This window comes from Littorina saxatilis, linkage group LG15 (assembly GCF_037325665.1).
Source record: "Littorina saxatilis isolate snail1 linkage group LG15, US_GU_Lsax_2.0, whole genome shotgun sequence".
In the NCBI taxonomy this organism is placed as follows: domain Eukaryota; kingdom Metazoa; phylum Mollusca; class Gastropoda; order Littorinimorpha; family Littorinidae; genus Littorina; species Littorina saxatilis.
In genome coordinates this window covers 6,154,348-6,179,674 of record NC_090259.1, presented here as the reverse complement: position 1 = coordinate 6,179,674, position 25,327 = coordinate 6,154,348, and the positions used below count along the sequence as shown (strand labels likewise).

The 25,327-nt window shown below is 42.4% G+C and overlaps 2 protein-coding genes across 9 annotated transcripts in view; both read right to left on the bottom strand.

Moving 5' to 3' along the window:
- Positions 1 to 14,635, bottom strand: part of LOC138948344 (protein PRRC2C-like) — a 65,990-nt gene extending 51,355 nt beyond the window's left edge. For 6 of the 8 annotated variants that reach the window (XM_070319865.1, XM_070319866.1, XM_070319872.1 and 3 more), the window contains exons 1-14: positions 14,491 to 14,635; positions 12,442 to 12,617; positions 11,732 to 11,875; positions 11,135 to 11,238; positions 10,371 to 10,446; positions 9,901 to 10,041; positions 7,804 to 8,117; positions 5,924 to 6,003; positions 4,364 to 4,534; positions 3,593 to 3,673; positions 2,727 to 2,817; positions 2,029 to 2,133; positions 1,531 to 1,647; positions 952 to 1,212 (exon numbers count right to left, since the gene is read on the bottom strand). In XM_070319865.1, the coding sequence (XP_070175966.1) occupies positions 952 to 1,212; positions 1,531 to 1,647; positions 2,029 to 2,133; positions 2,727 to 2,817; positions 3,593 to 3,673; positions 4,364 to 4,534; positions 5,924 to 6,003; positions 7,804 to 8,117; positions 9,901 to 10,041; positions 10,371 to 10,446; positions 11,135 to 11,238; positions 11,732 to 11,875; positions 12,442 to 12,556 (1,800 nt within the window). In that variant the 5' untranslated portion in view covers positions 12,557 to 12,617; positions 14,491 to 14,635. The remainder of the gene's footprint in view (positions 1 to 951; positions 1,213 to 1,530; positions 1,648 to 2,028; positions 2,134 to 2,726; positions 2,818 to 3,592; positions 3,674 to 4,363; positions 4,535 to 5,923; positions 6,004 to 7,803; positions 8,118 to 9,900; positions 10,042 to 10,370; positions 10,447 to 11,134; positions 11,239 to 11,731; positions 11,876 to 12,441; positions 12,618 to 14,490) is intronic. The other 2 variants (XM_070319868.1, XM_070319870.1) reach the window with 1 other exon arrangement.
- Positions 14,636 to 25,282: 10,647 nt separating this feature from the next.
- Positions 25,283 to 25,327, bottom strand: part of LOC138948342 (dynamin-1-like) — a 64,145-nt gene continuing 64,100 nt past the window's right edge. The window contains exon 22 of the mRNA XM_070319855.1: positions 25,283 to 25,327. The gene's annotated coding sequence lies outside the window, so the exon portion shown is untranslated.

Below are 25,327 nucleotides of genomic sequence, written 5' to 3'. Positions count from 1 at the left end.
AACATTTCTTACATACTGCTTGACTAAAATCTTTACAAACATGGACTATATTCTATACAAGAAACACTTAACAAGGGTAAAAGGAGAAACAGAATCCGTTAGTCGCCTCTTACGACATGCTGGGGAGCATCGGGTAAATTCTTCCCCCTAACCCGCGGGGGGTATTAGAAACTTTGAACAAGAAGCAAAAAAGTGGATTTCAAATTTAAAACAACTCAAAGGTGTTGTTGAACAATACAAAATGATGTGAACGGGTCAAAAGTCAAAGCAACATGCAGCACATCCAACATGGTACACCTCATAAGACGTCATTGTAACAGGCAAGCAACACAACACAGCCTTCACCCCCCCCCCCCCCCCCCCCTCCTCAACAAACAGAAAGGCAGAAATGTCACAACTTCTCAATAACTTTATATTTTTGTCTGAAGCACCACCCCCCCCCCCCCCCCCCCCCCCCCATGTGGGGAAAAACAAAGTCAGCGACTCTTTAGATTACTGTACATCTGCTGGGCAGACGGCTTATTTCAGTAGCACATCTGATAGGGATACAGCCCACTGTTTTGGCCTGTGATCAATGACAACAACATCCATGGACTACAGGGACAAGGCCAATGACACAGGTTTACTCCACACTTCAGGATCACCCCAATTTTGGAAGAGGAGAAAAAAATTTAGACAACTCAAAGGCACAAAAAGTAGGGGGGTGGGGATGGGGTGGCGTGAGGGACAAGAGTAACGGTAAAGCCAGTGGTGACACAAAGTTTACCGTGAGTGGAGACAGGCATGGATGGGGTTTCCAACGGTACATTACACAACACCCCAATAGTGAAGGTTCTCCTCGCGCCATCCATGCCTCGGTTTAAACACTTGACAGCAAAAGACTTGGGGGTGGGGCGGGGCACTATGAGCGCGAGACAAGACGACATGACACAACGTCTGGCTGAGGTGTACCTTGTCGTCGCCACGGTTCTTCACCCGCTCATCCAGTTGACGGAGCTTCTCTGCCGCCGCCGCCTTTCTCTCCGCCTCGATCCTGCGCTCGTCATCCTCCCGACGCCTGCGAGCTCGCTCCACTGCCGCGCTCACTTCCTCTCCGGCGTCACGGCGACGCTGCCGCCACATCTCATCTTCATCCTCGGGGGCAGAGGTGGGCGGTCCTCCGCTGCTCTGCCGGTTGAGTTGTGGTGGGGGAGGTCCGTATGGCCGTTGCATCTGAAACAACAAGTCCACAGTCACATATCCACTTACTCTATGGAAAACCTGGAAAACACTTCTCAACAAGTGGCTGGACCATTAAGACAAACAGATACCAAAGTCAACCCTGTGTCGAGTTTGACATTACTCAAGGGCTGTTCAAAAGTAACTGCAGCTTTCTCATCTGATCTTGCTTTGCCACTGCCGATCACTTGTCTGACCTTTGCAGTGTTTACCACCAAAATGTCCTCACATAACATGTTTAAAAAGTGAATCGTGATGAACAGAAATTGTAATCATACAACGACAAGATAACAAGAGTATCATCAGTCTCACCTGGCCTGGGTGCTGGCCCGGGTGCTGGCCTGGGTGGGGTGGCGGCATTCTGAACTGAGGTCCATAGCCTGGTGCCCGGTGACCCATGAACTCGTAGGGGTTCATCGGCCACGGTCGCTGAAACAACACAACACTCTCATTATGCCATCTCTAGCTAAACATCAAAACAGACACATCAACTTCCACCCAAAAGTACACATCATTACATCCAAAGCTACCAATGAAGCAATCAACTGACAGACACACAACGCTCTGCTACAGCCCTCATCACTGAGGGAACACCCAACAGTTGTCACATTGCCTCTTTGAAAATCAACACCAGCAAGCAATCATCAACCCTGCCTCCCATTAATACACTCATCCAGTCACAGTAACCAGTCAAAAGCAGCAATAATTCTGTGAAAAGTGCTTGACAAAAAAAGTATCTTACAAAACAGGACAGGTTTATGATATACTTTGTGTTTTTAGATTTTTTGGCCAACAGTCCATGTAACTCACCCCCTCCATGCTGCCAGGGTGTGGGGGTCGAGGTCCCCCCCTGTAGTGTTGGGGGGGCATACCAGGGGGCCAAGCCTCGCGTGGCATGGAGGGCCCCATGTCATCCTGAAAACAACACTGTCTTAGCCCCGCACACACTTGACACAATAAAGGTTTATCAGTGCAAATGCCCTGTAGTCACACAGCCAAACCCCACAGTGACACTGCTGCAGGTACATGGTCACACGTCATGTCTCACCATCACCTCCGAACCAATGGCCACTCACAATTCCTCATACTGATAGTGATACATGGCCAATTACAATCCCTCTTACTGATACATGGCTACTTTATTCACACAACTTTTCTAAATTCTAAATAAATCCATTTCACATATCAAGTTTCATGGATCTTTCATTAACAGAAGCTCACATTCTGAATTTCATGGCTATTTCACAAGTGAACTTACAAAATAAGTCTGTCGACCATTTCAAGTTTTGTGGCTGTTTCTGTAACAGAACTTGACATAATTCTAAACAAATCGGTCAACCATCTCATGTTTTAATCATGCAACTTTTACAAACACTAAAAGAACTTGACATTATTCTAAATTAAGTCAATTTCAAATATCAGCGCAATATAATTCCAAATAAATCCAATAATTTCATGTTTACTGCAAGCAACAAGTGAAGCCGCTGACAAAAGTGAAGCAGACGTACCTTCTCCTTGTCCGATTTGTCGTCTTTCCTGTCATGGTCTCTGTCGCTGTCTTGGGCAGGGGACGAGATCTTAGCTCGTCTGGGTTTGTCACTGCAACATGCACACCCAACATTACACCAACAACATAGTGGCCCAAAGTTAACCTCTTCAGGCTTGGAGTAATATTCAGGCATGGGAATTAAAAAAAGTAAAATAGGCTGAAAATGTGTAAGTAATATCCACGGCGCGATGCGCCTAGCCCCCCTAGGGGGTCCGGGGGAATACTCCCCCGGAAAAATGATTCTCCAAAGAACCCAAATTGTGCAATTTGGTGTCATCTAAGCTCCAAGTTTGCAATTAAATTCAATTTTCAGAACCATTTTTGCCTCCCCCATTTATTTTTTTCGGCAGACACTTTTGCATTTTCGGCGGAACAAAAAAAATATTTGACGGAAATTCGCCTTTCGGCGGACAATTCCCATGCCTGAATATTAAAGGCTGCTTATACAGTTCGAACCATGGAGTAATTCTGTGCTCTCTGCTCTTTACACAAACACCTAAGAGTCACAATCATAAACACCTACGAGTCACAATCATATCATGACACAATAACATGCAAGTTACAGCATACTTATTACTTAACAATTAAATTTAAACACAATAACATGAGTTACTAGATGATATCACTACTCAATAGAATGTCAACATTAAAATGACACATGAAACATTCATATCCAAGAACATGAAACCATAGGAACCAAACAAATTAAAACAGAAGAAAATAGTATTTTTAAATGGACAAGGACACAATTATGAAGATATGTTTGAAACTGTCAAGATAATTTTAACTTGAACAGGTGAAAAAGACAAAAAATCTGACACCAACCGGTTTTCGTCTCTGTCTCCTCTATCTCTGTCTCCTCTATCTCTGTCTTCGTCCTCATCATCACTGAAGACCAGCTTGGCACTGTACAGAGATAACCAACACACTCAACATACCAGACAGACAACATACCAGACAGACAACATTTGTTTGTTTGTTTGTTTGTTTGCTTAACGCCCAGCCGACCACGAAGGGCCATATCAGGGCGGTGCTGCTTTGACATATAACGAGCGCCACACACAAGACAGAAGTCGCAGCACAGGCTTCATGTCTCACCCAGTCACATTATTCTGACACCGGACCAACCAGTCCTAGCACTAACCCCATAATGCCAGACGCCAGGCGGAGCAGCCACTAGATTGCCAATTTTAAAGTCTTAGGTATGACCCGGCCGGGGTTCAAACCCACGACCTCCTGATCACGGGGCGGACGCCTTACCACTAGGCCAACCGTGCCGGTGACAGACATGATCACACCCATTCACCCTTGGCAACATCTTACTGCCCCACTTGTCAGCATTAGGACAACAGTTCTCAAAGAACTCAATTCTGAGCATTGAGACAAGAAAGCCTGAGAAGCACTAGCCCCCAACTCACTGCATATAAGGTCAATCAAAGGTCAAGCTGTACACTATGTACTAGCCATAGAAAAAAGTTCCCACAACCTTTTATACAAATACGCATTCCCTCCAGGCGACCTGGACATAGCACTCCCACAACCTTTCACACTAAGTCCCTGACCCTAGCCCCAAATTGACCCTAGCCCCACACTGACCTGTAGTCAATTTCTCCCTGTGCCCCAGCCCAGCCTCCATCCCCAGCCTCGGAGCGCAAGATTTCATCAAACTCCTTGAGGTCTTTTTCAGACACAATGGCAGGGCGTTTATTACTGTCATCTCCCTCCTGCGGACGCTGGGGAGGCATGGGCGGCATTGGTCCTCGGAACCTGCAAAACAACCACACCGATAAGTAAATGCTCTTACACAGCGCTACTCACTGATAATAGTACTTTTTAAGATAAGTAAACGCTCTTACACAGCGCTACTCACTGATAATAGGACTTTTGAAGATAAGTAAATGCTCTTACACAGCGCTACTCACTGATAATAGTACTTTTTAAGATAAGTAAATGGTCTTACACAGCGCTACTCACTGATAATAGGACTTTTGAAAATAAGTAAATGCTCTTACACAGCGCTACTCACTGATAATAGGACTTTTGAAGATAAGTAAACGCTCTTACACAGCGCTACTCACTGATAATAGGACTTTTGAAGATAAGTAAATGCTCTTACACAGCGCTACTCACTGATAATAGGACTTTTGCTACACACTGATAATAGGACTGTCTCACAATGCTTTACAAGCATTAAAAATGTTCTCACTAAAATTAAAAATTTCAATCACAAAACAGTTCTGCCAAGCAAAATTGATAAATATACTTACCCAAATCTCATAAATAGCATTTTACTTCAGTTGAGTGCTAAAATGTTGGACACGCTTCCCTGGTAACACTAAGGGAAGCCACTCCCCAAAAAACACATCACGTAACCATGGTCACCAGACCACGTGATCTATGAGGGTAAGCTCCCCTTGAAGCCACGTTACACGCGGCCGCCATATTGCTTCACACTTCTTGACAAGCCTGAGCAAACTTATAGCGGGGTAGGTGGGAGGGTATTTGGTATGAGATGTGGGTAAGTATATCAAATGAAAATTTACTCTTGAAATTTTCAATTAAATTACTCCAAATCTCATAAATAGCAGAATGCTACTAAAGGAGGAGGGATTACTCAACCTAGGATCTAGAAAGAGCTTGCCCGGCAACTACCACTGCTGGTACAACGCTGTAAACATCAGGACGTGAACCCGGCACGTCTAGCAGGAAGAAACGAAACGAAAGCAGGAAAGATCTCACCCCTGAGGAAAGACGAAGAGAACCAGGGAAAATTCAACCAACCAAGGTTGAAAAGGGCAACAAAAGCCCGGAGCGTGAGTCCAGTACGTCTGAGTCAGCTCAGCGTTGGAAGAGAAGTGAGACACAATATGGCGGCCGCGTGTCACGTGGCTTCAAGGGGAGCTTACCCTCATAGACCATGGTTACGTGATGTTTTTTGTGGGAGTGGCTTCCCTTAGTGTTACCAGGGAAGCGTATCCAACGTTTTAGCACTCAACTGAAGTAAAATGCTATTTATGAGATTTGGAGTAAGTAATATGTAATTTAATGGCAAATTACACAATATTTATATAAAATAAATAATATACAGATTTGAAGTACTTTAAACCAAACAAATACACAAGAACAATGTTAACGGAAAACAAAACTGCCTCTCACCTAACTTCAGGTGGGTAAGGACCTCTCGGTGGGAACGTGGGAAAGTTGGGTGGGTAGCCCCCGGGAAGACGGCCGAACATCTGTGGAAACAAGACAAGTTCATCAACACCTTGCCACAGAAAAGGTTCACATCACCTAGAAAACTGCCCACCTCAATCACACAGACCTGCTGACTTTCACATCACCTAGAAAACACTGCCCACCTCAATCACACAGACCTGCTGACTTTCACATCACCTAGAAAACACTGCCCACCTCAATCACACAGACCTGCTGACTTTCACATCACCTAGAAAACTGCCCACCTCAATCACACAGACCTGCTGACTTTCACATCACCTACAAAACTGCCCACCTCGATCACACAGACCTGCTGACTTTCACATCACCAAGAAAACTGCCCACCTCGATCACACAGACCTGCTGACTTTCACATCACCTAGAAAACACTGCCCACCTCAATCACACAGACCTGCTGACTTTCACATCACCTAAAAAACACTGCCCACCAACTCAATCACACAGACCTGCTGACTTTCACATCACCTAAAAAACACTGCCCACCTCAATCACACGGACCTGCTGACTTTCACATCACCTAAAAAACACTGCCCACCTCAATCACACAGACCTGCTGACTTTCACATCACCTAAAAAAAACACTGCCCACCTCAATCACACAGACCTGCTGACTTTCACATCACCTAAAAAACACTGCCCACCTCAATCACACAGACCTGCTGACTTTCACATCACCTAAAAAACACTGCCCACCTCAATCACACAGACCTGCTGACTTTCACATCATCTAGAAAACACTGCCCACCAACTCAATCACACAGATCTGCTGACTTTCACATCTCCGTCAAAAGCCTTCAGCAACCATAAAGAAGTTTTGTTGTGCATACTGAACAAACAAAAATCAACAAGAAGGGCAAAGCCCATACGACTCACATGCTTGACCTCGACCTTTAGGGTAACGAAACCTAGCAATGACATCATACACTAAGAACTGCTTTACACATTTTTCCTACCAAAATACATGTGACCTTGACCCAAGGTCAAGGTCATCCAAGGTCATGCAACACAAAGCTGTTAATTCAAGACATAGGAAGTACAATGGTGCTTATTGGCTCTTTCTACCATGAGATATGGTCACTTTTAGTGGTTCACTACCTTATTTTGGTCACATTTCATAAGGGTCAAAGTGACCTTGACCATATGTGACCAAATGTGTCTCATGATGAAAGCATAACATGTGCCCCACATAATTTTTAAGTTTGAAACAGTTATCTTCCATAGTTCAGGGTCAAGGTCACTTCAAAATATGTATACAATCCAACTTTGAAGAGCTCCTGTGACCTTGACCTTGAAGAAAGGTAAACCAAACTGGTATCAAAAGATGGGGCTTACTTTGCCCTATATATCATATGTAGGTGAGGTATTCAATCTAAAAAACTTCAGAGAAAATGGGAAAAATATGAAAAATAGCTGTTTTTTAGGCAACATTTATGGCCCCTGCGACCTTGACCTTGAAACAAGGTCAAGATGCTATGTATGTTTTTTGGGGCCTTGTCATCATACACCATCTTGCCAAATTTGGTACTGATAGACTGAATAGTGTCCAAGAAATATCCAACGTTAAAGTTTTCCGGACGGACGGACGGACGGACGTCCGGACGACTCGGGTGAGTACATAGACTCACTTTTGCTTCGCATGTGAGTCAAAAACTTCATTCTTTACTTCACTTATCCAGTATTAATTAAACTGTCAGTTAAAACTGTCTACACTCTTCTGAAGGAAACAGCAGAATGTCAAATCTGCCCACAGTCTTTCAGAAAGTAAAGCAAAGAGAAGACAAATAAGCTATGAAACTCACATAGGGCGGCATCATTCCTCTGTAAGCCGGCATTCCCATCGGCGGCCCCGCAGGCATGCCCGTCTGAGGAGGGCCCTGGCCGGGCCCGGGGCCTGATCCAGGGCGAGGGGGCATGTGAGGGGGGTGAGCAGACGAGTCAACGCCCCCCAGGCCCCCCATGGCCCCCGGGCCGCCAGCGCCACCTGACGTCTGGGGGCCATTGGGCTGTGTTTCGGTCTGGCCGGGGCCGCTGGTAGCTGGCGGCGACCCGTCGTCTGCCTTCACGTTCTGCTGCTGTACGCCACGCCCGCCACCCTCGCGCCAACTGCCAACATCTGTGACCCACAACAAACACACGTTGCAGACAGGGATACAAACAATTCTACACAAACACATGGGTGCAACCTGGAAAACTCCAAAAACCGGCAAAAGTTGGGGTCCAGCTTTTTTAGTAATTAAAATGCCAAAAAAAACCTCTCCTGGAACAAACACATCGGCAGCCGATGAAACCAAAAACCGGCTGCCGGCGTGTAGCCGGCAGAGTTGCACTCATGCAAACATCCCTTGACAAGGGGAACAAAACTTAAAACCCTCTGATAGCAGTCTCTTCTTAAAACAAAAACTGCAAGCAAACGTACAAAGCGCATTGATACATTTTCCTCAACAATACAGAGTACATGTTCATTATACACATGCTCTTTACATGACAAATTGCAGATCTGTGAACCACAGACAAACATTGAATTTCTCTGTCAAAAGTCAGGATGGCAGATACAAAGTTTTTACAAAAACAAGAAAAAACAAGCCGCGTAAGGCGAAATTACTACATTTAGTCGAGCTGTGGAACTCACAGAATGAAACTGAACGCACTGCATTTTTTCACAATGACCGTAGTCCGCCGCTAGTGCAAAAGGCAGTGAAAGTGATGAGCCTGTTCAGTGCGGTAGCGGTTGCGCTGTGCTGCATAGCACGCTTTACTGTACCTCTCTTCGTTTTAACTTTCTGAGCGTGTTTTTAATCCAAACATATCATATCTATATGTTTTTGGAATCAGGAACAGACAAGAAATAAGATGAAATTGTTTTTAAAACAATTTCGGAAATTTTATTTTATTCATAATTTTTAATTTTATATATTTAATTTTCAGAGCTTGTTTTTAATCCGAATATAACATATTTATATGTTTTTGGAATCAGAACATGATGAAGAATAAAATAAAAGTAATTTTGGATCGTTTTATAAAAAAAATAATTTTAATTACAATTTTCAGATTTTTAATGACCAAAGTCATCCAATTAATTTTTAAGCCTCCATGCTGAAATGCAATACCGAAGTCCGGCCTTCGTCGAAGATTGCTTGGCCAAAATTTCAATCAATTTGATTGAAAAATGTAGGTGTGACAGGGCCGCCTCAACTTTTACAAAAAGCCGGATATGACGGCATAAAAGACATTTATCGAAAAAATGAAAAAAACGTCTGGGGATTTCATACCTAGGAACTCTCATGTAAAATTTCATAAAGATCGGTCCAGTAGTTTAGTCTGAATCGCTCTACACACACACACGCACAGACACACACACTTACACCATGACCCTCGTCTTGATTCCCCCTCTATGTTAAAACATTTAGTCAAAACTTGACTAAGGCCTAAAAAAAAATAGGTGTGGTTACGGTAACCTGACCTACCCTATTTTTAGGGGCCGATCCTATAACTTTTTATTACATTTGTCAAAAAAACAAAACAAAAAAAAAACAAGTGCAAAAAACGCAATGAAAGCGCCCGAGTCGCACACTTATTTCCCTGTCAAGTAGGTTTAAATTGTACACATTAGAAAAAAAAGTAAAAAAAAAAAAAAGTGATTGCCTACCTACCTACCCTTTTTTTTTTGGCCATGTTACCGTAACCACACCTATTTTTTTTTTTTGGCCTAAATGTAAAAACAAGGACTTCACACAACAGATCAACAATAACCTCTTCAATGAGTGAAAAGAAAAGGACTGTAAAACTACAAAATCATGTGAAGGGTTGGCAGTGTTGCAAGACTGACTTCCCCTTGATCCATACTTGATTCTAGATGGCAACACTAACATTTATGAAGGTGCAAAAGTTAAACTCACTCTGTGGTCGCAAACTTGGCCCTGGTCCATACTGAGTATCCTTGCTGTCTTCTTCCTTTTTCACCTCTTTGGCTTTTTCCTCTGGTGCTAACGATGGAAACTCCTCCTGAAAGGCTGGAGACTGGTGACTCACAAGACCCCCTGCACAACCACAACTTACAAGTACTGGCCACCATTCACACACATCGTACCACCCCATGGTTACTCTCATCATACCACACAGCATATGGCAACACTAACAGCTCATGAGAAACCACAGTAACAGACACGATAATCACTCATAAGGACAATTCAGCACCAGATCAAATTGAACAAGTAACACAATTTCAAACTACCGAGTATACAGAAAAGAGAGCGAGAGAGAGAGGGAGAGAGGGAGAGAGAGAGAGAGGGAGAGAGGGAGAGAGGAAGAGAGGGAGAGAGAGAGCGAGAGAGAGAGAGAGAGAGGGAGAGAGAGCCGATGGACTGACCTTGAGTACTGCCCCCCACAGTAACACTGCTCCAAGACCTGGCCCCCGAACCTGTGCCCCCAGACACGGTGCTGGTCTGCACGCAACAATCACAAAGTCACACACCCAACATACAAATATTGCCAACACAGTGTGACATAACCAGTAACCACAATGGCTACCGTTCTAAAGACACATACAAGGTGTGTATCAAATGACTGACCTACAGCATGTCCAGAGGAACCTGTCAATAACAAGCCAACAAAGGGACCAACCACAAGTGGTCCTTATAGAATGGCAATTCATACAGGGACAAAAGTTTGGGATCCTTTGGGGCTGTTGTAATGGACAAGTTGTTATCAAGAGGCAGTTGCCAGGGCAGGGTCCACAAAACTATCCATAGTGAAATGTACACATTACAAAAACACAAATCACTGTGATAATTCATGGTGAAAAATAAGACATCGACACATTGGTCCATAGCTTCCCAGTACTGCTCCAGTTAGGCTCATCAACAAAACATCCTCTAACCATTGCTTCTACAACAAGGCATTGCTCTTCCTATGACGTATCAAAGCTTGATCCTTTCTGATTGCACTTTGTTGTCAAGTCAATTAAAATAAAAAGGAAAATGATGAAAAAAAAAGGCATTCCTGCAAAGAGGTGTTGGTGTAAATACAAAACCTAACTGTATACAATTGTAATGCAGTGTAACATAAGGTATTCAGACCCTCGCTAAATCAAACTGAGCGGTGCATTATCCCTACTATTGTCAGGCATCATACCTTGGCAGTGGATTGTGTCGATGGCGCTGATGCGGCCGGCTGCGGCTGCGACACAGGCGGCTGACTGCCACTGCTCTCCTTTTCTTTTTCCTTCGATGCCCATCCTGAACACAACAATGCGCTAGGTCAAACACACACCAAAATGACACACAATTTCTCAAAGTAAAAGTCTGTCGACATGTCTCATTAGCGCTCACACACCCATTACAAAGAAAACAGTTGACCTTTCACAGTTGGTCCGGAATTTAAGCCTTAGAAGTTATCTTAATACCATTTACCACCGATTTTAGAATGCCATCATACTTGAATTCACACTGTTGTGCATATAACCAAGACGACAGTTTCAATCAAAGCAAACTAATCACCCGTGCATTCACTGAAATGCCAAATTAACTCTCGCCACTGAAATAAATGTACACTATAAAATGCATGGCAAATACTAACACAATTGATCCCTGAAGTCTCAGGAGTCACACCACCTGTTGTTAACCAACCATCCCTATAAAGCTCGGACAGATTTTGTGCCACTTTAAGTGTAAGCCGCTAAAGCCGATCTCCCCAACCAGCCTCTGTAGACGAGACAAGCATGATCTCTACCTGATCCCCCTGCTGGCACAAGGCTGATAGAAGGGTCGTTCCCGCTGTGTTCACTCTTCAAGCTTGGTAAATTAGCCGGAGGCGGCATGCGCCGCGCTGCTGTCGATACCTTGCCAAGGCTCTGTAACCCATGTTGTCGGGGAACTGCAAACAACACACGACACTCAATTTCTATCATTTTCATGCACGTTACGATGTCTATCATTTTCATGCATGTTACACCACTCCATGTAGGCTAACACAGTAACAGACCCGGGGAAACATCTCCTTTTACAATAGTTCTTACAGTAGACTGTCAAAACCAAGTGTGATGAGGTACAGAAAACTTAGCCAGGACATTCTGTAACAATATTCTGTAACAATCTCCCTTCAGAGGGATCGCCTCCTACCTAGTATTCGTCCTCAACTTTAAATGTGTACACATAACCTGCTCATTGTTTGCCAATAACATGTTCATCAAAACATGTCATTCGGTTTACAGATAGGACAGCTTCAGCAAAACCAATTCTTAAAGTTTCATGACAGTTTGCTTGTGCAGGGCAAAGCCAAAGTGGAAACTGAACAGACTTCAGCACGACATGAAAGCATGAACAACACTGTCAGGTGGGTACACCCTAAATGTACACTATATGGTGCAGGGGAAGATTTCCTGCAGCATTCCTAGAACAAAGCAAAAGACATGTTCAGCAAAACCAAATGCTACGACTCACCTGTTGACTTCTGGGTCTCAACGCTTTTCCCTTTGTACAGTGTGTTGATGTCGATGGCCTTGTACTTTCCTTTGTTCTTCTCCCCTTTACCACCAAGCCCCAAGTTGGAGGACATTTTGGCTGTGAAAGGACATTGAAGGGGATCTGTCTATTCCCCTTGAACGAACCGCTGATACCTGCACATACACCAACATTCAACACCATTTCAATCAAATGTGTGGTAAGGGCAACATGACAAGGAGAAAAGCATGAGAATAGCATCTGATGCACAGTAACAACCACTGTGTCACACCAATAAAATCATGCCACTGTCAGTGCCAGTCCCTGATAAGTTCAGCAACACATTGTAACAGAAGCAACTGCTGATGCGGGAGAAAATAAACTTTCATGGAGGGGCCAATCACTAGCATGGGATGTGTCGGAAACATGCTCCAGTCCACATGTTTCCGACACACCCCTCACTAGTGAATGACCCCACCAATGTTCGTCAGAGGAAAATGCAAGGGTATTCCCTCTCCCACAACCCATAAAAAGTTATTTTTGGAATTCGGCTATTGCATCCTTTTAGTTTTATTACAGGTACACGCTTTCACACCTCCACATTCCTCTCAGTTCAGGTCTTCGTCTTCCTAACTTTAATCGGAACACTCCCCCTGAATTATATGTTTTAGTTCTGTACTGCTACAGTGGAATCTGTCACTTTTGTCAGATGAATTCATTCTCATAAGGCCACCCCCTCTCTTCTCAAAGCCACAGAAACCAGACGTTCATTGTTGCATGTGCAGTAAGGCTTTTCCTTGATTTACAACCAAAGTTCATTTCTCAGTATTGGTAAAGAAACATTGCACTAGTGGGCAAGTATAACAAATATGTGAGGTACACCTGTCTGAATCATAATTTGTGTGATAATGATATTGATAAGTTCTTCCTCTGTCAATGTCATTGTTAAATAGATATATTTACCACAGCAGCTTGAAAATGTACTGCCGTGGAACTGAAAGCATGGGGCCTTTTATTTATCTCAGGTTTGTATTTAAGGCTTATACACATTCCACTACTCATCAGTCTTTGGATTAGTATACATTAGAATCACCAACTCCCCTCCCCCAATGCTGGTGAACATAAAACTGACTAGAAATTTAGAATAAAACCATGACCCAGCTGTAACTATTACCACCACTCTACAGAAACCCAACATTTCTCTTCCAGTCGATTTTACTTTCTAAGACCATACACAAATTTGCCATTATATGTAATACTAATAGATACTAATAGCAACACTTGTTCTAGTCTTTGTTCTCTTTGTCTGAAGTGGGGTAGGTGAGGTCAGTTCATTTGTGAATTTTCTCGGTAAGCTACCTGCGCAACTGCCACAAACACAGACAGCTTACACTGTCCAGGCTGTAGAGGATGTTACATGCTGCAGCCAGCTAACGCTGATTGGTAATTTTTTCAGACCATTCAAAATTGAACGAATTCATCGAACTGTTCAAAATGATTCCCCCAGACCACGGCCATGTCGGCTTCTTGCGTCTGAGTTCTGACCATCTTCCGGTCACACTCATACCGACAGTTTTCACTCCATTGAAGTGAACGAATGTGATCCTGATCACTACAAAAGAAAAACCTATACAACAAGTAATAACGTACTCACATCTGCAATCGATAAAACCCCTAGTAAAATCAAAGAAGCAAAAATTAGTCAGGACTTTTCGTTTCAAATTCACTTTCGTCTCAGCCTATTTTCTCATCCAACCGAAAAGGCACGCCATGGAAATTCCAAGGATCTTGATCAAACGTGTATTGACATGACGGGTGCATAGCTACAAGCAAAGTCAATATACAATAAACAATTTCATGCAAATATTCCGCTGACATTTGCGGATGCATCTTCGCTCATAACTGACATTTATGCCCCAGTCAACGTTGGAAAATGAGAAAATTCTATTCGTCGGCAAAGAATCGGGTAAACAAAAGGTCCAGTGGGAGACCCTACCATCAAAACAAGGGCGATTTAGCGCAAAAGAAACAAGAAATCTTAAAACTTACGCCGGTTCGTTCTTGTGGGTGAATCTCTTTCACAAATGAAGTGGTTCAAATTTTGTTCAGCAAGCCGATGGCTGCAGATTTTTCTTGATTTGGAGCGTTAAAAATTTGACTTGGTGCTACCAAAATGGCGAGCACATATTCAATATGTAAATGAGCATCTATGATGTCATCTCCTTCCCATGATGCACTGAAAAATGCGTTGTGATGTCCAACATTTGCAGTGTTTTCGTGTGTAATTTACTGATTCTTGGAAAATGGGACCGTTTCATAAGCATCCGTGTTACTCAAAAATCGATCGGCTATCGTGCAATCATTTGAAATGAATGCATAAATGTGACTGAACCTGTGTATTATAAACGTTGAAAATACCCACCCCCACGCATGTCTGTGAGGTCATTTTTTATTTTTTACATGGGAGGAAAAAATCTCTCGCATTGCTGGCCAGTAATCCATTGACCTTACTCTAGCTCTGTATCTTTGCAAAGGGATTCAGTTAGCTGTATATTGATTAGAAACTGCATAGTCCATTTCTTCGGGTAGCCAGTGATCATTGTCATGCGTAGGTTGTTATGCGAATTGTAGCAGACGATGCTTTTCACACGTGGTCTGAGTGCACGCGCACACTCTGTGACCTCATACCTACTGTTACGTAGAACGACTAAAAACAAGTCGCGTAAGGCGAAAATACAACATTTAGTCAAGTAGCTGTCGAACTCACAGAATGAAACTGAACGCAATGACCGTATACTCGTAGCATCGTCAGTCCACCGCTCATGCTCATGGCAAAGGCAGTGAAATTGACAAGAAGAGCGGTTCAGTAGTTGCGCTGAGAAGGATAGCACGCTTTTCTATACCTCTCTTCGTTTTAACTCTCTGAGCGTGTTTTTAATCCAAACATATCATATCTATATGTTTTTGGAATCAGGAACCGACAAGGAATAAGATGAAGGTGTTTTTAAATTGATTTCGAAAATTTAATTTTGATAATAATTTTTATATTTTTAATTTTCAGAGCTTGTTTTTAATCCAAATATAACATATTTATATGTTTTTGGAATCAGAAAATGATGGAGAATAAGATAAACGTAAATTTGGATCGTTTTATAATTTTTTATTTTTTTTTACAATTTTCAGATTTTTTAATGACCAAAGTCATTAATTAATTTTTAAGCCACCACGCTGAAATGCAATACCGAAGTCCGGGCTTCGTCGAAGACTACTTGACCAAAATTTCAACCAATTTGGTTGAAAAATGAGTGCGTGACAGTGCCGCCTCAACTTTCACGAAAAGCCGGATATGACGTCATCAAAGACATTTATCGAAAAAAAAGAAAAAAACGTTCGGGGATATCAATCCCAGGAACTCTCATGTAAAATTTCATAAAGATCGGTCCAGTAGTTTAGTCTGAATCGCTCTACACGCACGCACACACGCACACACACACATACACACACACACACACACATACACCACGACCCTCGTTTCGATTCCCCCTCTATGTTAAAACATTTAGTCAAAACTTTACTAAATGTAATGACAAGTCCTCTCAGACCATTTGACCTATGATGTCAATATTACAATGCGATTGTAAAGTAAAGAGAAACGATTTTCTAGGACGTAGAAATGGGAAAGTCAATATAAACATCATCTAGATCAATAAATGAATGACTAAACATTGCTTTATGATATCTTGTATCTGTGCAAACTGCAAAGCATGCCCTTGTCAATTTCATACTTGTAGATGATTTTAAAGTTTTTGTGCTCAATTTTCCAACTTTTCTTTTTTTAATAAGAATGTTTGACAACCATAGGGTTCTGTTTATTGTAAAAAAGTTTACTTTTTTTAATCAGTCTTTTTATTTTATTTATTCAAATATTGACAAAATGTATTTTGGTAGACTGGTAATCGAGACAAGGGTGATGGTGTATGTATATATATATATGTGTGTGTGTTATGTAGAGCAATTCCAAAGAAGACATGTTTTTGAAAATGATATTCTTACAGTTTTTGTAAGTGTTTGTTTTTGTTGATAGGTCGCACTGTGCCAACCTAATTTTTTCATAAAATTGATTGAAATTTTGGTCAACCAATCCTTGACTCAGCCCGGACTATGGGATTGCATTTCACAAATTCTGATTAAAATAGATATTTCAATAACACTTAACAGATTCAGAAATGATTGCATTGTACGTATTCTTTATCATTTCCTGAATCCAAAAATATCAAGATGCCATTTTCATCATTAAAATCAAGTTATGTCGTGTTTACTCTAAAAATGTGCTAACATGAATCAAAATTGATTTTTTAGGTTGTATGGTCACAGCTTTGTGGAGATCAGCATGACCTGTCTCGGTCTCTGGCTAGCCAAGCCTTACTAGTCTCAGCGATGACTGAATGCTGGGTTTTCAGTGTTGATCTTTAGTTATGCCGATAGAGTGACTCAATGTGTTGAGATCGCTTCATACCACTTGCTTTTTGTTTTGTTTTGAGTATCATTGTCAGTAATGTTAATGTTAACATGAACCCCCTTTTTAAGACCCCCTAATTTAAGACTACCACCCTCACCCGGCCTGTTTTTTTCAAACTTTCTGTTCATAACCTCTGTAAATGTAGCCCCATTTTTAGATTCACTCCTGTTAAAGTCCTGATTTGTCTCAGATTTTTGACAGGTCTTAAAAGATGGGTTCCACTGTACTTTGAATTCCTCCTCTTGTTCCCTTGTGTTGTTCTGCCTTCATTCATTTCTACAATGAAATAGGGATGATGGTTTCTCAGTTATTCATACTGTTCATATAAATATGGGGCGGGGATATAGCTCAGTTGGTAGCGCGCTGGATTTGTATTCAGTTGGCCGCTGTCAGCGTGAGTTCAATCCCAGGTTCGGCGGAAATTTATTTCAGAGTCAACTTTGTGTGCAGACTCTCTTCGGTGTCCGAACTCCCCTCCCGTGTACACTACATTGGGTGTGCACGTTAAAGATCCCACGATTGACAAAAGGGTCTTTCCTGGCAAAATTGCTTAGGCACAGTTAATAATTGTCTACCTATACCCGTGTGACTTGGAATAATAGGCCGTGAAAGGTAAATATGCGCCGAAATGGCTGCAATTACTGGCCGTATAAAATTTCATCTCACACGGCATCACTGCAGAGCGCCTAGAACTGTACCCACGGAATATGCGCGATATAAGCGTCATTGATTGATTGATTGAAATACACAGCACATATTGTTCTATCTCGTGTCTCTTCAACTCTCTCAATCTCATACACGCACAGACTTTCACACACACACACACACTGACACAAGCACACACACACACACACGTGTGCACACACATACATACACACAATCATAACCATGAGAAAGAATACACCAATGTAAGACGTGTAGTTGTGTTAATGACCTGGATTTACTATGCGCTGTACAAAACGATCAATATATGAAATTGAAACTCATTCTCTCACCATCTACAATGAGCATTACTACATTTTGTATCAATTAAAAAAGAAGAGAAAATTCTAATGTCGCTTATCTTAAACTTAACACATATCAGCAATAACAAACAGAAAAGTATGAAAGTCTAGAATTTCAGTGAGTCAACATACCCTACACAAAGTACACAAACCTAAACTGCAAGTTGACGACAAGAAATAAAATGCAAGTTTAAGCAGTGAAACAAACCAATTCTCTTAACAGCATGCCATGTTTATTATTGTTTCCATGACGATGATACACACACACACACGCTTTTACACATGCTTGTCTATCACAAAGTGAGGTTATTTGTAAAACTTTGCACAAAACACAGAGCTACTCCTAACAATCCACAAGACGGAGACATGACGGACTCTGCTTTGAGCATTCTGTCTTCTACCACTACCTCGTTTCTAGACATCAATTTGGGTTTTGAATCACAAATCTTTTTTTCAGTAATTTTCACTAGACATTGTGGGGAAATAACTCTGTCCAGGTTTTATGGGTTGTGGAAGACTTGCTTTCCTTTGTTTCCATAGAAACACTGAGGCAATGCTACAATGTCACTCGTTTCTATGGAAAAGCAAGAAAAAACAAGGGGCAAGCAACTCTTCCGAAACCAATAAAATCCCGACATTTATTTTCGGTATTCCTCTATTCTGTAAGTGGAAAACAGACAATTCCAAACATATGTTTCACGTGCATGTGTAGAACCATTGCTAAGCACTGACGGAACATGACAGGTACCTCTACTAGCCAGGTAAATCTTGGCTTAGGTACAAAAACGAAAAAATAAAATACAATTTTAGGATGAAAGTCAATTGTTGATGTCAATGCTGGTAATTGTGTCAGGTGCCAGGAGATTGGTTCCGATTACCTCTCACTCACTTGTGTTGTACATGTCAACATTTAGAGCGCGTACCTCCCTTCCTTTTACATGCAGGCAAACACATTTGTATCCAGTTCTCCATTACATACTGACTTCCCTCAAACTCTGTATTAATAAAACACACTTTTTCAATTTTAAGAGAGAGTTTAGCTATAGAGAGAAACCCTTACCCCGCCATCCACCAATGAATGCTGCCAAGCTAAAGTTGACAACAAAAACAACAACAGACATTCAAAATGGTTGATATTTCACACCACTTTTATTTCCTCTTGCCTGTCAAATGGTTGTGTGATGTGTCTAGTGTGTTGGCGAAGTGTTTTGTGCTTGTCACCTCTTGCTTTCAGCCCTCACCGCTGGCTAGCACCGTCCTTTTCAGGACAACGCGAAAAGAGAGCAGCTTGCGTCAGTCTCTCCTGCCAGTACATAACCTCTCCACAGCAAGCCCTTTGTAGTGCCTCCATCGTGGCGACAGGCGTGAACTGGGTACCGAAAGGCCCCAGGCTGAACTACAAGGACTCGGAGGAGGTTGGCCCCTAGACGTGTGGCATGCAGGCCCACCGGTGTGTGAATACGCCCTGGTGCCCACGAACCAACCCCCAACTATGGGTTGAATAGCCGGGCAGGACAGGCTCGTCAACCCTGGAAGGCAGCTGTCCTAGGAGAAGATCACTCCAAAATTAAAACGAGGGCAGAGGAGGCTCACTATCCCTGCAAGGAAACTCCTCTAGGAGAAGGACCACTCCAAATTTAAACCCACGTAGTCCCCCGAAGACGGAAGACATCGGCCATTAGGCGGGGAGCAGACCGGATGTATACGCTTACTACGACAAATGATTGTGTCTAGGTCGAATGTTCGTGATGGTGTATTTCCTCTTGTTTGCTTTGTTTTTCTGAGAAATGTGAAATACCTCAACCTGCTTGACACCCGACTACACTTTGACCCGACTACACTTTGACAGCCAAAAGTTAACGTGCTTTTCTATTCGTCACATCACAACAATGCAGAGTCTTAACTATAAATGTGAGTAGTGTTTAATGTTAATTTAAATTAAAATGTCGGCTCGCCACGAGGTCAATTTCCTGTACATATGACTTTGTGAACCAAAAGGAATAATCATTGCAAGATATACACAGCAAAACAACAGGTACAGTCCTCTATGAGTATTTACAAATCCATCCGTGTACACTTGTTTATCATAACTAACAACACAATGTCAATGGTTCTCATTGCTTAACAAAAACCAAACTCTTGATACATATTCTCATCCATGCAAACACAATTTTTTCAAATCTATACCATCTCTCGCAATTCTTACTTCCATCACACACATGCACATGCAAAAAACTTGTTCTCGCCGCATCAAATTCGTCACAAACTGTCAAAGTAATACACAAACATCAAACAAAAGTTGTGTATTTCAAAGAAGATTACGATATACCATAGCTTCCCGGAAAAAAAACAGAATCAATGAGACAAAAATCACTCATCAATTTTACTTGCTGCAAATCAAATCATTTTACATGGTAAATGATATTGCTAATTTCAATAAATATGACAGAATTTTTAAAGAGAAAAAAAAGTGCACAGTCAAAAAAACTAAAAAAGCAGAAAAGATGACTCATCACAAAAATACAATTTCTTGTGTCTGCAGACGGTGTTACTTCCCGCCTCCAATCACCCAGACATAAAACTACAAAGCAACCACCCTTTCCATAACTTTTCAAAGATTGAACATAGGTCAGCATACAAAGAAAATAAAGAACATAGTGCAGAACAAGCCTCTTCTCCCATAGGCAAGTGGACAGAAACCGTGCAACGTCCATTTACTTTAAGTCTGATGCCGGGGCGGGGATGTAACTCAGTCGGTAGCGCGCTGGATTTGTATCCAGATGGCCGCTGTCAGCGTGAGTTCGTCCCCACGTTCGGCGAGAGATTTATTTCTCAGAGTCAACTTTGTGTGCAGACTCTCCTCGGTGTCCGAACACCCCCGTGTGTACACGCAAGCACAAGACCAAGTACGCACGAAAAAGATCCTGTAATCCATGTCAGAGTTCGGTGGGTTATAGAAACACGAAAATACCCAGCATGCTTCCTCCGAAAACGGCGTATGGCTGCCTAAATGGCGGGGTAAAAAACGGTCATACACGTAAAATTCCACTCGTGCAAAAAACACGTGTACGTGGGAGTTTCAGCCCACGAACGCAGAAGAAGAAGAAGCCTGATGCCTCCACCTTTTTTGTTTGTTTAGCGTGTAAAGATGCAAAGCAGACGCATGGTGCAGTGATCTTGTGGAGCTTGTGCTGTGCCTGCTCCATTTCCCAGTGGGAAAAAAACCAAAGAGAGAGAGGGAACGGAGAGAGAGAGAGAGAGAGAGAGAGAGAGAGAGAGAGAGAGAGAGAGAGAGAGAGAGAGAGAGAGAGAGAGAGAGAGAGAAAACGACAGAGAGAGAAAGAGAAGATAGAGTGAGACTGAGAGAGAGAGAGAGAGAGAGAAGAGAGAGAGAGAGAGAGAGAGAGAGAGAGAGAGAGAGAGAGAGAGAGAGAGAGAGAGAGAGAGAGAGAGAACGACAGAGAGAGAAAGAGAAGATAGAGTGAGACTGAGAGAGAGAGAGAGAAGAAAGAGAGAGAGAGAGAGAGAGAGAGAAGAAAGAGAGAGAGAGAGAGATAGAGAGAACGACAGAGAGAGAAAGGGAAGATAGAGTGAGACTGAGAGAGAGAGAGAGAGAGAGAGAGAGAGAGAGAGAGAGAGAGAGAGAGAGAGAGAGAGAGAGAGAGAGAGACAGAGACAGAGACAGAGACAGAGAGAGAAAGAGAAGATAGAGTGAGACTGAGAGAGAGAGAGAGAGAGAGAGAGAGAGAGAGAGAGAGAGAGAGAGAAAACGACAGAGAGAGAAAGAGAAGATAGAGTGAGAGAGAGAGAGAGAGAGAGAAAGGGAAGATAGAGTGAGACTGAGAGAGAGAGAGAGAGAGAGAGAGAGAGAGAGAGAGAGAGAGAGAGAGAGAGAGAGAGAGAAAACGACAGAGAGAGAAAGAGAAGATAGAGTGAGAGAGAGAGAGAGAGAGAACGACAGAGAGAGAAAGGGAAGATAGAGTGAGACTGAGAGAGAGAGAGAGAGAGAGAGAGAGAGAGAGAGAGAGAGAGAGAGAGAGAGAGAGAGAAAACGACAGAGACAGAAAGAGAAGATAGAGAGAGAGAGAAGAGAGAGAAGATAGAGTGAGACCGAGAGAGAGAGAGAGAGAAAGAAAGATAGAGAGAGAGAATTCAAGCCCAGAATTGACCATCACCTTTGCACAGAATTAGATATCCTTAACAGGTACAATGTACACAGCTTCTATTCAGTGTTAAACTCAAAGGTATAAATACGTGAATCACACAAACACAAGTTGGAAATCAAACAGCATCTATCAGGGCCATGTCTATCTTGTCCTCATATCTGACGAAACATAGCAAGATATCTTCGAAGGGAAAACATATATCTCAGGCATGTGGCTGCTTAACAGTGTCTTATATTCTCACAGAAAAAAACAGCATGAAAAATACTCCTAGCCACCTTTATCTGAAAAAACAGTAAAATAAGTTAGATGAACTTTAACAGCTGAAATGCCCTGGTACTGAGTCCTAATCTAATGTTGATGTCTCTGTACATTTTTCAATATTCAAATGAGATAATGGGAATGTTTTATGTAACCAAAAGCACCATAATATCATGTTTTCAAACAAACAGGAAAATAATTTCCAAACCAAGATATCCAAGCTATCAGTTTAACAGAATGAAAGGAACAAGAATCCACGGTTTTTGGCGATAATGTTTAGCTAATCTTCATTTCTTGAAAATGAGAAAAGTTCTGACCAGACTTACACACTTAAAAGAGCTAACAATCATACTTTCCACTATTTTAAAAATAATTAAGAGGCAAGTGATAGTTGATGGGAAATACACACAAAAATGGTCATGGTTTCCAAACATTGAAAGCAGTACAATCTTGCACAACATATTTGCCACTGTTTGATTTTGACCAAAATTTCATCAGTTTTCATCCTACGTTCTTAGACATACTTCTGGACAAAATGCACATTGTTACTCAAAAATTGAAGTTGACAATAAAGAATCACATTATCACGTCATTTTCACCCTGGACTACATGTACTACCAAACTGTTAAATTATCACCAAAGCGTTGAACATCATTTCATTTCAGCAAAGCCAGAAAAAGGACCAATCATGACCAGAACGTGTACTGCTATGGGCATACAAGAGAAAAGATACTAATACTACAGACAATTATACTGTTGTTGTAATTTGTCCCACACAGGTTGTTTCAAACGGGATGACCTCACCAGGCGACATGTACACTGAGTTATATATCTTGTCAAAGACAAAGATTGCAAAGCTGCGGACTTGTACAGCGCAGGTAAACTAGACTATACGCAGAGCTACCGACTACTCAGCTACTGATAACAGCTACCTGCCTTGCAGCAGGCCAAAACTTGTTTTGTTCATCACATTTCACTTTGCATGTCCATATACAGGACGATAACGTTTCCATAACAAGAAAATACAGAAGTACAGTGGTACCTGTGATGAAAGGACACCCTTGAGACCGGCCCAAAGTGTCCCTACATTGCAGGTGGCCTGTCATGACAGGTACTTAGATCCAGATACTACACTGGGACAACAGAAGGTGTCCTTTATCCACAGGTGTCCTTTTATCAGAGGAGCCTCACATCACAGGTACCACTGTGTACAGCTGAGAACAGTCAGTGTGTCTAGTTGCACAGTGTTAGGTCTACCATTAGGTCTACCATTAGGTCTACCATTAGGTCTACCATTAGGTCTATCATTAGGTCTACCATTAGGTCTAGCATTCACCAAACAAGTTCTACCGTCACACAAGGTCAGCAAATGAGCAAAGACAGTTAACGATGGAAGGGAGAGTTAATGTTTTAAGGGGAAGGGAGAGGAGAGTTAATGTTTTAAGGGGAAGGGAGAGGAGAGTTAATGTTTTAAGGGGAAGGGAGAGGAGAGTTAATGTTTTAAGGGGAAGGGAGAGGAGAGTTAATGTTTTAAGGGGAAGGGAGAGGAGAGTTAATGTTTTAAGGGGAAGGGAGAGGAGAGTTAATGTTTTAAGGGGAAGGGAGAGGAGAGTTAATGTTTTAAGGTGAAGGGAGAGGAGAGTTAATGTTTTAAGGGGAAGGGAGAGGAGAGTTAATGTTTTAAGGTGAAGGGAGAGGAGAGTTAATGTTTTAAGGTGAAGGGAGAGGAGAGTTAATGTTTTAAGGGGAAGGGAGAGGAGAGTTAATGTTTTAAGGTGAAGGGAGAGGAGAGTTAATGTTTTAAGGGGAAGGGAGAGGAGAGTTAATGTTTTAAGGGGAAGGGAGAGGAGAGTTAATGTTTTAAGGGGAAGGGAGAGGAGAGTTAATGTTTTAAGGGGAAGGGAGAGGAGAGTTAATGTTTTAAGGGGAAGGGAGAGGAGAGTTAATGTTTTAAGGGGAAGGGAGAGGAGAGTTAATGTTTTAAGGAGAGGGGGGGAGGAGAGTTGGGAAAAGAGCCACAGAGCCAGAGTGAAGAACACACGGAGGGAGGGAGAGGTGAAGTAATCTATTGACAGGAATCGGTCAAGTCCAACAACCAAATACCTTGCCATCAAGTCTCCCTTCAGAACCGCTACTCCACAGAGCGGTTTCTACGCTACACACAATCACATGTCTCACTGTACAGGGAGAGGTGGCGTGTTGAAACCGTGACAGTGTCACATTGCACATCTGCAGTTAGACAAGAGCCGGTCTGACAGACAAGTCGCTACACTGCGGCCGTCATTGTTGTTGTTTACACTCGACCTCTTGCACAGCTTCTGTTATGATGTACACTTGACAGCCATCTCACTGTGTATGTACACTTGACAGCCATCTCACTGTGTATGTACACTTGACAGCCATCTCACTGTGTATGTACACTTGACGGCCATCTCACTGTGTGCTTGTCTTCACACTCACAGGCTGTTCTGTTCAGTTTCCATTCGGCATCTGGCCAAACCGTTTACAACCAACTCTTTTCGGCTGAAGAAACTGCCAGAAAAATGCAGAATCAACAGATTTTTGTGTGCACACTGAAGACTTCTCAACTTCACTATCACGGACAACAATCCAATCTAACTAACTTCAAGAAAAGAAAATGTTGTTGTTGTTGTTGTTACAGTTCCATACACTGTCGTCAGATGACAAAACTCAGACAGGCTTAGACAGTTGTACAAGCCCCCACGTCACACAACACTGCTGTCACTGTTCAATATTTCCGTCATGAAAAGGTCGACACGATCCTCAGCTTCTTTTACAACTCCCACCCCCTTCTACAAAATTAATGTCTTCAACCACCCCAGCCCCACTTTCATTCTTGTAACACACACACAACCAGCCCCCCCCCCCCCCCCCCCCCCCCCCCCCCCAGATTCCTCTGTCACAAAACGGTGTCCATC